Source organism: Cimex lectularius, unplaced genomic scaffold (assembly GCF_000648675.2).
Source record: "Cimex lectularius strain Harlan isolate CLEC.00 unplaced genomic scaffold, Clec_2.1 scaffold167, whole genome shotgun sequence".
In the NCBI taxonomy this organism is placed as follows: Eukaryota; Metazoa; Arthropoda; class Insecta; order Hemiptera; family Cimicidae; genus Cimex; species Cimex lectularius.
The window spans coordinates 94,242-107,413 of record NW_019392811.1 but is presented as its reverse complement, the minus strand read 5'-3'; the positions used below and the strand labels follow the sequence as shown (position 1 = coordinate 107,413).

The window sequence follows — 13,172 nt, the reverse complement described above, 5'->3', positions numbered from 1 at the left end:
AATAGATTTTTTTACGCACAAGAAATGAAGTTGATATTGCGTTTTTGCAACACAACAAACCCACGATTACAAAAATTTTGGAAAACAAATTTTTTTTTCTTCAAATTTTTCGCCTCACAAACCGATCCAATGATTAACTTTACATAGGTATGGAACCGTAACAACTACACACATTGACACGAATTCAGTATAAAGTAAAACAAGAAATATAAAAGAAAACATTGAAAAGATTTTTCTCACTTGTTATAACAGACAATTTAAGCACAGTTTAAAACAAGATAAATACAGCTTTCAAATGATTGTAATACCGTGGATATGGGAAAAGGCCCTGAGAAAAAATGTCAGAGTAATCAGCCCAATGATGTTTATTTTTGATTGATATTAAAATTCTTATTTAAGAGCTTTAAAGGGTGCTTATCACCACTTTGGATACGAGAATTTTAAGATTTTGATAAAAATTGAATGAAACTTTTCAGTTAGTTTTTCTCAACAAATATAATATTTTAAGAATAGCGACCCTTGCTTATACAAATGTTTTTTTAAGTCATTAGGAATTAAATCAAAATAAAAACTAAAGTTCTTCGTTGAAGAATTATCAAATCAAACAGATTCTCCTAGATTCCCGTGGGGAACAAATAAACGACTTAAATCATAAACTTTTTCTTTATTTCCCTACAGGGCTTTTCGTCTTGATACAAAGTTGAAACGTTATACTGGTGGGAATGTTCACCTCGAAACTCTTTCTCCAGTTAGAAAGTTGAACTTAAATTTAAATTCGACAATTTACACAAACGTTCCAGATAATTGCATCCAATCGGTCCTCTTTGTTATACATCTAACTATATATCTGATGTGGGGAATGCTCAAAACGATAAAATTCTTGTTTCCAATGTAAACGAAACAATGGCAATAAATTGACGATGTTTAATTGCTGTAATACGACCACAACTCTTTACTACAGTTTAATTTTTATTTAATTAATACAGTATATTTTTTACCAAAGGAATTTTTTCATACACAAGCGTATATTGTTTTCTGTTTCATTAACAAAACCAAGTACAAAAATGAGAAAAGAATTTTTTTGTTAATTAATTAATAATAACAATTAAAAAACAATATACGTTTACTGAACGAATCAATTCGGGTAATTTATTTTTGCATAGAATTGCTGGTTTAATAAATAATAATTAATAAATATTCTTTTCAGTGTAGAGATTTCCTTTGCATAATTTAATAAACGTTAATTACTTTTCGAGTGCGCGGTTACTGAAGTTCTCTAAGACTTGTTAATTAGCAAAGAGTTTATTATTAAATCAATATTGATTAAATCGTCATAGTAGTGACGGCAAGAAATGTACATAATATGCGTTTCGCCCCACTCCCATATTTTGTAATTAATGAGGGATACGTGTATTGGGTGAACGGGAGATAGTTGATGTACCGTGAGAATCCTGTGGATCATCATGTATGCGAATTCTTATCGTTGAACATTTTTCGTTCCATTACCTAGAATTATTGCGCTCTGGTTATTAATATGTATTAGGCCAGGAGAGGGAGTGAGAGAAAGAGAGAGCTATAGTGAGAGTGGGCGGGAGAAAGGGAGAGAAAAACCCCGCCGACTGTATGACACAATTGATCCAATTCAGATTTGCTGGAAGTTTTTTTTATCGTTTCTCCTTGACTGTAAAAACGACAATCAAACAAATTTATTTACTCTAAACGTTATGTTATTCCATATCCACTTATCATTTACAGTGAGTTTGTAGGTATTAGTAATAATACCAAACAAAATGAATGAGAACGCTATAGTTGCACACCTTTAATTTTCAAAGAATACTGAAAATGAGGTAAAAACACCTTTTTTTAAAACTAAAGGATAAACAAAATTCAAGCTTTTTTCCTCACAACAGTCACCCTTTTAGGAGGGAACTAAACTAACACGTGTCACGTGCAGCATAACGTGTAGATAAACAGTTATTTAAATTATGACAAAATATAAAAAAATGCACCGAAATTGGGAGAAGATTAAAAATATTAGTGTTAAAACTATATATGTCTTAGTAACAAAAATAAAGGGGGCGTCGGTGGCCGCAACGGTTTAGACGTTGACACGGCGCTCATCAGTGTAAGGTGAAGGTCCCGGGTTCGAATCCAGCGGCCCTGCATTCGAACCCGACAAATGGGCTTTTTTTCAAATACACCGGCACCCTGAGGGTTTATATGATCTCTGCTCTTGCGAATCCTCGTTTAAAAAAAGAAAAGGTGAATATACAAAATTGTTAATAATCAAAATAAGAAAATATAACAAATTGTAGTGAATAATAAATTGACAACACTATTAATTAAATAATACACAAAACTACGAAAATGAAAAGTATTTTCGATGTAGTTGTTCAGTTAGTTGTAGTTTGTTAGTAGCATGTAAAATTCGAATTTACAATAAAGTGAAATCTGTTCAATAATATCTAGCGCTCCCATGTATCTGAGTTTGCATTTAGTTCAGATTTAAATTGTCCAGCTTCTTACTGTTATTTATTGTCGGAAAGATTTCTTTATCCCCCTTCCTTTAAGTGCTAGTGTACCAACTCTTTCCATTTCTTCCATAAAATATTACAGAAAGATGTTAGAAATCTATATAATGTGTATTTCTCGACCTGTTGTTTCATAATTTGTTGAAGTCGTGAGGAGAGGTCAAGAATAAGGTTGTTTAGAAAAACACCTATTTCATTTTTTTGCCGTCGCTTCCACCTTAATTCGGGCCATCTTCAGTTTGTGTGAAAGTGTTGTGAAATGTGAATATATGATGGTGACAAAGTGGGGGACGCGGTAAATCTGGGAAATTTTCTTTGAACATATTTAACTGAAAGAATGTCGAGAATGGGAATTTTCTGGATTGGATTCGGCATTCAATATTGGAAAGGAAGTTAATTATTAAGGATGTTAACGAAGAAAAGGGAAATATAAAATTCAGGTTTATTAGTTTATTTGCTTTATGATATTGGTTACGGCTGAGTTTGCATGTATCTGTTGTGTAATTAATGCTGTGTGGGTCTCTGTTAATGTAAACCATTTCCAGAAAGTTGCGTTTCTATTTGTTTTTCCGTGTTTAGTATTTTGTCGAAATTAAAGTTATGTTGTTTTTCAAAGTTGTGTTGGTCAATGCTTTGAGATTGGTTTTACAGTCATAGATGTGTTGTTTTTTCCGTTTTTGTTTTTAATGATCATTAATAATACTTTTAATAGTTACAGTTTCCCACGCCGACAAACCGAGATACAACAAATTCCACTCATCACTCGCTTGTTTTCCCCAATTTTTTAGTAACCCAACTTTTCTTAGCCACAGTCCTGACAGTCCACAGCACAGACTGAAACGTCGATGGCCCCGGTAGTAATAACGAACGACAAGTGAATGGTTAGGTTTGCTTATATCGGAGTGTCACTACTGAGTGGCTTTTCGGCTCAAGACAATACTAATCTATAGACAATACAAGACCACATTTCTCTCACCATTGTATTTGCTTGTAGTTAATTCCACAGTTGATTTCAAATAAAACGAAAAAAATCAGAACAAGCTCCAACCGCTTCAAGCTTTTTTCCGTTCACCATAACCTTATAGATCGCACTTTTTCTTGTGATTCCTCATTGAAAAATTGAAAGTATCCTTTATTAATGAGAATTATGATTGGGGACTAAAACTGGATCTTGTGCAATGTTGTTAAAAGACAGTGGTGAAATTATGCTCACTATTTGGTGGGATGGGAAGGGGCCGGTATTCACGAAGTCAACTCATAAATACTTCTACTTCAAATTAAGTCGATTGAAAACGACGATTGAAGAAAAACGTCACTGTGATGGTCCGGAAATTTGTGATATACTAACATGATAATACTACGTCTAAAGAAATTTATTTATTTTATTAAAATTTATTGTTCTTTTCTGTTTTTTTTAAGCACCGATAGTCTTATTTCTAGACAAAGCTGATGTACTATTACATTTTTCATACATTTCTAGAGAACTCGGAGAAGGAATTAAGTGTTTGTTTTTTAAATGATCTTAACCCTGATAGTTGTTTTAATGAGAAGAAAAACGTATAATATTAAAAATATTGTGTATTTGGTAATTGAGGTTTTTTTATGCTTACTTTGCACGTAATTTATACTTGATAATCTTAAAGTCAACCAAATTTGATTACAGGTTGATGTAATTTACATCTACCTATTCCTATTCAAATTTGTATAACGTTTTTTGTGAAGTAGAATAGCTTGTTTATTTAATCTATTTCTTTATTTTATTAGCCAATGTTTATTCAGTTTTTATTCAATATGTTTATAGAGAATTTATTTTTAGATCGAATTGAACATAATTTGTGTATGGCAATTAAATCAAATTTTCTAAAAGTTATTTATTTACAATTAATTAAGGTTTTTAGATGAGATGAAAAAAAGTTAATGGCACGAGCGGGATTCGAACCCACGATCTTCGGCTAGATACGCCGCTGCTCTACCACTTGAGCTATCGTGACCTCGATCCACTCGGACATCAACTCCCCATATCAACCCCACCTTATGAGTTTTCCCTCCTTTTGCCATTTTTCAAATGCCGTGTAATCGGTTGAAGTTATTTATTTGCTTTATCCTACAGTGTTGTGTTTGTTATTTCTTCGTTGTTCTATGTTTGTTACAAGCAATGCTGATAAAATATTGCCATTTTTTATTCAAAAAATCAATCGTGATATGCAATATTTATTATTATTTTGTTATTATTATTTATAAAATTATTATTATTTTTTATTTGTTTGAAAAATATACATTTTTTACGTTCAAAAGAATAATTTTCGCAGGGTAATTCTTAAAAAACTTATAAAATGAAATTAATATTTCGGATTAATGTCCGAGATGTTTTTTCGAATTATTGGGCGACTAACGCCTTGGCATCATGGGCAATGCACGATTAAATGGTTCCTAAATTTTTATTTTGGTGTAGGGATAGGGCTAAAAAAGTCGGCCACAGGCCTAGGTCATTAATCAGCCTCCGCAGCTTTGCCAGCGGTTCCTTAGTGCTGGATCTTGCTTGTGGCTTTTCTTGTCCAAGTTGCAAGAACCTGCGCCTACATAGGCCTTCACAGAAAGATAGAATGTGTTTGTATGTACTCCTATCCGGTGCATATGCCTTAAGTGAAAGTACCCTGTCAGGAGTTCAACCAGAATCCTGGTTTGGAGATTGCCTTCCAGTAATTCTTTTGTAAATTTTGCGGATGGTCCTCCTATGAATCTCTTCGCGTGCCTCCTACCTGTGGTATTGTTCCACCAGGTTTTGCACTCATTAAGGATCCATTTTAGAATGTACCATCTTTTGTGGCAGGCTGCTAAGCCAAAGTAAGGTTCACGACCTACAGAGTCAATGTTGGCTACTTCTTTGGCCAACAAGTCAACCTTTTCGTTGCCTCTATGCCCGGAATGTCCCCAGGGGGTAAGGTCATTAGTGTCGCTGACTTCCGTCAGGTCCTTCATGCAGTTCCAAACTCTCCTTGCCTTCACCTCGTATGAGGCTACGGCCATTAGTGCTGCCTGACTGTCAGTCTAAACTTCTTCCGGGAATGTATTCCTAGCTTGTTTTCAGACTGGAAAACTGTAGCATATTTACTTACGTCAATTCGGTCTTTGGGTTCATCCCGAAGACTCCAGCTCCCGTACCTTCGTCGGTTTTGGAGCCGTGATATTTTGGTGTAAAAAAAACGTTGTAATTTCATATAATTTTTAGTTGTTTGGTTTTCGATAAATGTCAAAACGACAAATATATTTAGTAGTAATTTAAGGCGCGATAAAGCGTTAATGCAGTTAACTAATTTTTTGTCTGTGGCTTAATTTTTGTGCAATCAGTTCTATGGGCCTAGAGAAATGTAAACCTTTTAAAACGATTCTATTATTTGTATGGATGAAATTGTATTTGGTTTTGGGTTATTTTAATTTAAAATAAGATTCTTTGTGTACGTATATACATTTGGAACACGAGAGTAAGAAAATCGTTCCTTTTCTGACTTCATCTTTTTTTTTTCCTCAGACAGTATCTCTTTTATTCAATTAGAAATATATGAATAACTTATTTTAACACTTTGAAATATCCCTGGTTTCCTTATGCCTAACAGTTTATGTTGTTGGAAAAGAATAATTTGAAAGAAGTGAATTTTCAGGAGAAGCATTTGTTTATAAAACCTCGAATTTATTTAGATTCCACATGAAGAATGATCGTTATTTGGTTCAGAGATGTATTGAACAAATAGTAAAGTAAACAAAACATAATTTAATAAAAATGTTGGTTCGTATCCCAATGACCCAGGGCAAATCTATTCCTATCCCCGGCTTAACTCTTTTCCGGATATGTTTTTTACTTAATTACCGTGCTAGGAGATAATTGCTAAAAGAGTGTTGAAAATCACAACAGTAATTATAATTTTAACACTACACTTCCAATTCAGTGAAAACTTTAGCGTGATCTATAACTCTACAAACTACACGTAAATACTTCGTTTCCATAAATAAATCGAAATTGGTTTATATAAAATTAAAAATACAAATTTTGTTGAAAACAGAAAAATTCTGCTTTTCAACCGTTGTAATACTGCGGGCGTTAGTTAAAATCCGAAGGAGTTATGAATTTTCAAATAGAACATTAGACGACGGTGAGAAAAAAATTTGTCTCCGGCTGATCCAGCCACAAAACGTCTAATTTACTTCTATAAAAATCAGTATTCATGAACTTTAATGAATCTTATAATGAATCCGATGAGTTTTTTTTTTACTTTACCAATCTCATTTAATACAGCATATTATTTTCTTATCCTATCTAAAACCAAAACCAAAACCCACACCAACTAATTATTAATAACATTGAAATACATGAAAAAAGGGCAGAAAACCATATTTAACAAAAGTTAGTTTAAATATTTTTCTTTCGGCTCGTTGAGCAGTAGTAGGGAGCTAGTATTTTTCGACCTAGTATTTTTAATTTAATTTAATTTTTTTTAACGAGGGTTCGCAACAGCAGAGATCATATAAACCCTCAGGGTGCCGGTGATTATGAAAAAAAGCCCATTTGTCGGGTTCGAATGCAGGGCGGCTGGATTCGAACCCGGGACCTTTACCTTACAGTGATGAGGGCCGTGTTAACGCCTAAACCGTTGCGGCCACCGACGCCCCTTCGACCTTGTATTATCCAAAATTGTATCATTAAAATCGGTGATCCAACGTATCTTCTTTCACTTGTGCAAGGTCTTATTTGTTGGTAAAATTTGTAATTCGTTCCCCAACAAACGAAGGTACGACATACCGTCAAAATGCTCATTACACATATCCGAAGAGCTGATTGATCCACAGTTATTGAAAACCTGAATACGGATCTTGCGATTATTTACTGAACTCATAAAAAATATTATTATTTACGAAATTTAACAGGGTAGACTAGAAGAATATTTTAAAACTTGTTAAACAATCGAACGAAATAGATCGTAAAATTAATTTTGACACATTTGTAAAACACAGCTGAAAATTCTCAAACATAATGATTTCATTCACTAGTTTTCGTGGTCCACTTGACCAATTAATGTCTTTCAATTAATTAAGGTTTTTAGTTGAGATAAAAAAGTCAGTGTCATAAGCGGGATTCGAACCCACGACCTTCGGCTAGATACGCCGCTACTCTACCACTTGAGCTGTCGTGACTTCGATCCACTCAGTCACTAACTTCCCATCTCAACCCCACCTTTTCGAATTTTCCCCCCTTTTTGCCATTTTTCAGCGGACCACGAAAACTAGTGAATTTAATAATTTAAAATAAAGTATATCTTCACTAAAGCCCTCCGTGGCCATTTCATTTGTCGCCGAGAATCAAATAGATTACACGACATTTGAAAAATGGCAAGAAGGAGGGAAAATTCAAAAAGGTGGAGTTGAGATGGGAAGTTAATGTCCGAGTGGATCGAAGTCACGATAGCTCAAGTGGTAGAGTAGAGGCGTATCTAGCCGAAGGTCGTGGGTTCTAATCCCGCTCGTGACACTGACTTTTTTATCTCAACTAAAAACCTAAATAATGATTTCAGTTAAACTACGATGTAAATTTATTGTAACAAAATGAATATTGAACTCTGATTTATGTACTTACTCATTTGTTTTAGATTCGGTGACAGTCTGAGAAAAATATTCATCAACTTATGACAGATCGAGACTGACAAAGTCTAACACGGTTACGAATAGCCAAGCAGTAAATTACAATGTACTATGTGCATCTTGATTACGATCGATATAAATCAGATGCCTTTGTTGCTTATCGTTACATATGCTAGGGGACAGAACAGTATCGCAACAATACATTAGCAGACATACTCCAACATTCCACTGATCACTCTTTTGCCGAATATGGCAGTTTTCAATGTGTAAAATGTGTTATTTAATAATCAAAAGACATGGTAATATTTCAATACAAATTTTGATATGATTCAAGTAAAAAAATTGTTTCAACCTCATTAGCCCGAATGATTGAACAAAAAAAGGCTAGCATTCTTATTTTATTTATTAGTGTTAAACATTTAAATATTATAAAAATAATTATTATTTCAAATCAAGCTGACGTTTTAAATTATTAATTTTTACCATTTAACGCAGAAAATTATATTTCAATTGTTATTTTACCCATTTCATCATTTTTTTAACTAAGTGGAACGAGTAATTTTTTTGAGTCATTAAACTTTGAATAAGAAAGTAGGAGGTTTCTGTTCGATTAGCCTCTCAAAGAAGTTTGGCGCTTTCTAAAAGTTCAGTAGTTTCTCCCTTGGGAAGAAAGAAAAAAAGGAAGAAAGTAAAAACTCGTTGCTTTGTACGTGATTTGCTTTCAGTTCTAGCTATGTACAAAAGCGTGGGGGTTAAATATTTACACCTAAGTTAGAAACTAATCTAAAACGTAGCAATATGGGCTAAGCTAAGAATTTTAGCTGTACAAAAATATATTTTTACCTTAATTACAGATTTAAATTGTAAAAAAATTGCAGTAACACGGACTTTGAATTTCGTTTAAGCTCAACTTCATGTTTTTTAATTTATTACGATTCGTGAGAATACAATATATCATACATACTAAACAGAATTAAAAGGTATTTTGAATATCGTCGTTTTCTTAAAAATTAATGATCAGTGGACTTCTGGTACGTTTTTTTACATTGTCCCCACACAGAATTCATTAGGTTAAAAGATTTTTTGTTGAAATAAATTCTGTACTGACCCGAAAAAAAGAGGTTAAATAGCATTTGTCCAATGAATACGTTAAGGTTGAACGTCCCATCGAAACCGTAACAATACTTGCTTGTCACTGGCGAAATGTCCAGTATAAAAGGATATTATGCACATTCTTGTAAAAACCTGTCAGAGTGAAGTTGATTTTGACTGTTAATTTTTTGTAATTATCCCTTTTCATTTAATGGCGATTTATTCAGGTCTCCATAATTAAATATTAACCAACTGTCTAACGCAGTATTAATCACTTTAAGGTCCACACGCAATTCATATGTCATGCTAATATGATTGATCCAATTAAGCTGTCGTAAAGCTTTAAATCACCACGTTTAAAATTTTTCATTAATGTTATTTACGCCAATAAAACAGATTTGTATTAACATTCGTATTTTTAAACATAGCAATTAAGTTAGTTTGTCTTTAATTCTGTTAAAAACATTGTTTTAATTTTAAAATGTACTAAATTAATAACAATATGGCTATTTGATACAAATTCTAATTCATAACTAGCAGTGCTAATATGAAGATGAATTTTGTTTGGTTTTCATAGTAAAAAATCAATTAAATCTGTCAGTTTTATTGTATTTAAAAAAAATTAATTGTTGTTTAAACATGCAAGTAAACCAATTGGAAGAAATTAATCAATTCGTTTGACCGAAATATAGATAGATTGGGAAAAAAGGAGTTCAGTTTTGTAGTTGGAAGTTGATGGACTTCAACAAATATTTGCTAACTACAATAACAGTTTGTTTGAGCTCATTTTTTTATATGCGAACGACAATAACAATAGGTAGCGCTCGCAACTGCTATGAGCCAACTATAATAACATTAGTTAGAATTCACAACTATTTTTTTCTACCCACAAAAATTGCAGTTGGAAGTTAAAAATACTACTTCCAACACGTAACATTATTTGTAGTTCACAACTATTTTTAGCTAACTACAATAGTAATAGTTGGAGTTTACAATTACCATTTGCCAAATTCAGTAAATGAAGTTTGAGTTCAGATGAATTCACATTTATTTTTAGCCAAATACAAAAACAGTAAATAAAACACCCAACAACTGTTTTCTAATTACCATCAACTATAATAACAGTAGTTGGAGTTCACGACTACGATTTCCCAACTACAATAACAGTGCTTGGAATTCTCAACTACAATACACAAACTACAATAATAGTACGAAGTAAGAGTTTACAACTACTATTTATCAACTACAATACCGTAGTATTTTGTTAACACGATGGAGTAGTTTTAAATCAATGTACTATTTAAAATACTAACCGCATTTGGATATATAAAGCAAGGGATGAAAATTAAAGATATATTAGAGGAAATTCGAAAAAAAATATTTTTCACCTACTCCCAACTACCTTTAATCAACTACAATAACATTAGTCAGAGTATACAACTACACACTATATGCCAGCTACAATAACAGTAATTGGAATTCGTAACTACTAATTTCCAATTATAATAACAATAGTTGAAATCCTGAAATAATTTCTATTTGTCAACTACAATAACAGTATGTATGCAGTATTTAGTGACCGTTAATTAATGACAATATAGAGATCACGAGATGCGTTCTGGTGTGATGAAGGTTTAGAAAAACATTTTCTTTGTCGTTCCAACGTTTCAAACTTTACTGAGATCATCTTCAGGGCTCAAAGTGTAGGTTTTCTGTGTAAATGTGTCACGTTTATGTGTTGTGTTGGGAATGTGACTTTGAGCTCTGAAGATGATTTCAATAAAGATCAAAAAGTTGTAACGATAAAATAAAGTTTCTCTAAACCTACACCACACCAGACCGCATCTCACAATCACTAAATACAATAACCGTAGTTGAAGTGCACAATTACTATTTGCCAACTACAGTAACATTTGTTGGAGTTCACACTCATTATTATCCGACTAAAAAAACCGTAAATGGAACTCACAACTACTAGTTTCTGACCACAAAACAGTAGTTGGAGTTCACAACGACAATTTCCTAACAGTAACAGTAGCTAGAGTACACACCTATTTGCTGACGACAACAACACTAGCCTAAGTTAGATAACAACGACTATTTACCTACTACAACAATAACCGTAAATAGTTGGCGTTCACAACTACATTTTCAAACTATAACAAGAGCAGTTAGAATTGAGAACAATTATTTACCAACTGTAATAACAGTAGTTTGAGTTCACAATTACTATTTATCACGTACTATAATATAAAATATTTGGAGTTAACAAGCAATATTCGCCAACTACAACAAAAATAGTTTGTGCTAAAACTTCTATAATTATTGGATTTGATCTGGCCAGAAGCCAACGAGGCCACCCTGAATTATTATTGTAGACATGAATAGAGATAAAAAACAACATTTTGAAAAACTGTTTAATTTGGCCAATATGATTGAATAAATTTAAAACAATGTAAAATGTTATTTTCCAAATTTATATATAACAAATATGTAAAACATGAGGATTGGGTGAAATTATAAAAGGTAACCAAAATTGGCGTAGTGACAATAACATTTAACTAGTTTTCGTATAATATTGATCAGGTAAAATTGATATCTTAATTGATAATATCTATCAATTACCAAATTCGAACGAAAACAGTGGCCGAAACGGTTTAGCTGTTGACTCGGCCCTCATCACTCTAAGGTAAAGGTTCAGGGTTCGAATCCAGCGGCCCTGGTCCGAAACGTATGGGCGGTTTTCAAAAAACCGAGGTTTCGTATAACTTTGTAGTTGAAGAACATCGCAAAAATAAGAAAAACAAAACACGAACCAACATATAGTCTTGAATTATACATTGCATGAAATTTAGTTGTACATCTGTAACTACATTTAGTTTCTATTAGTTGCCGAAGGACGTACCAACTACTTTTGTTAAGTAGTATTGAGTTGTAGCTTTGAATCACAACTGTAGTTGACAAATTGTAGTCGCAAGCTACTACTAACTACAAACGACTAACGATTATAAACAGGTTGTAAATTATTCCTTTTTTAATGTGCATACCTGTAAGTTAAAATAATTTTCTCAAGAGTTGGTAATGTTCTAATGTACTAAATTGTCATTCTCTTAAAAAATATATATATGAGAGATTCAGAATTCTAAGTGGTAATGTTATAAAAAAACGAATTTTTAGCAAAATACATAAAACTCAAGGGTAATAGCTATTCGAAATACAAAGACTCATCCTTAAAACCAATTTTTGTGTTACTGAATCTGAATTATTTAGTTTAATACGTGTTGTGAATCATACCATGTACATCTATACAGCCAGACTGTTTAATCATGCTGCTCGTGTTGATCTGGCAAGTGTAACAACCGCGGTCCGACTCTTTGACCTGTTTGATGTGCAGTTTCCAAATCGTGTCACCGTCGCTGCTGACGGTCACCCTGGAATTATGTGTGACGACTCTTTTATGAAGGCTTAGAACAGTCTGATCGTCCTCTCTAATCCAAGCGACCTAAAACCAAAAATTCAACGTATAAATAAAACAAAATCTGCTACAATTTAAACAATAAAAAACCCCTTTGCAGATTTCAATTTAAATAATTAATTTAATTTTTTTTGACATATTACGAATTTTACGATTGCTAATATTGGTGGCAATAAGCAAATTTCATAATTTGATATTATGGTAATTTAGTTTTTTTGGATAAAAATGGAAAATTGAATTATGAACTAGCTGTTTACGGCTTTAAACAAGTTGATTTATTATTATTTTTATTAGTAACTGTGTCTAAATCTTAAATGCCAACTTTTCCATTATAAAATATGGTAAAACTAAATTGATTTATTTGTTAATAAAAGAATGCTGGCAAAAATATAATATTAACTTTTCCTTTATTGATTTAAGTCTAAAACAGTTAGTTTTGTTTC

At 32.5% G+C, this 13,172-nt stretch overlaps 1 protein-coding gene across 1 annotated transcript in view; it reads right to left on the bottom strand.

The window, feature by feature from the left end:
* LOC106672412 (lachesin-like) overlaps positions 1 to 13,172 on the bottom strand; it is a 102,846-nt gene that overhangs the window by 48,162 nt on the left and 41,512 nt on the right. The window contains exon 3 of the mRNA XM_014403817.2: positions 12,549 to 12,756. Within this exon, the coding sequence (XP_014259303.2) occupies positions 12,549 to 12,756 (208 nt within the window). The remainder of the gene's footprint in view (positions 1 to 12,548; positions 12,757 to 13,172) is intronic.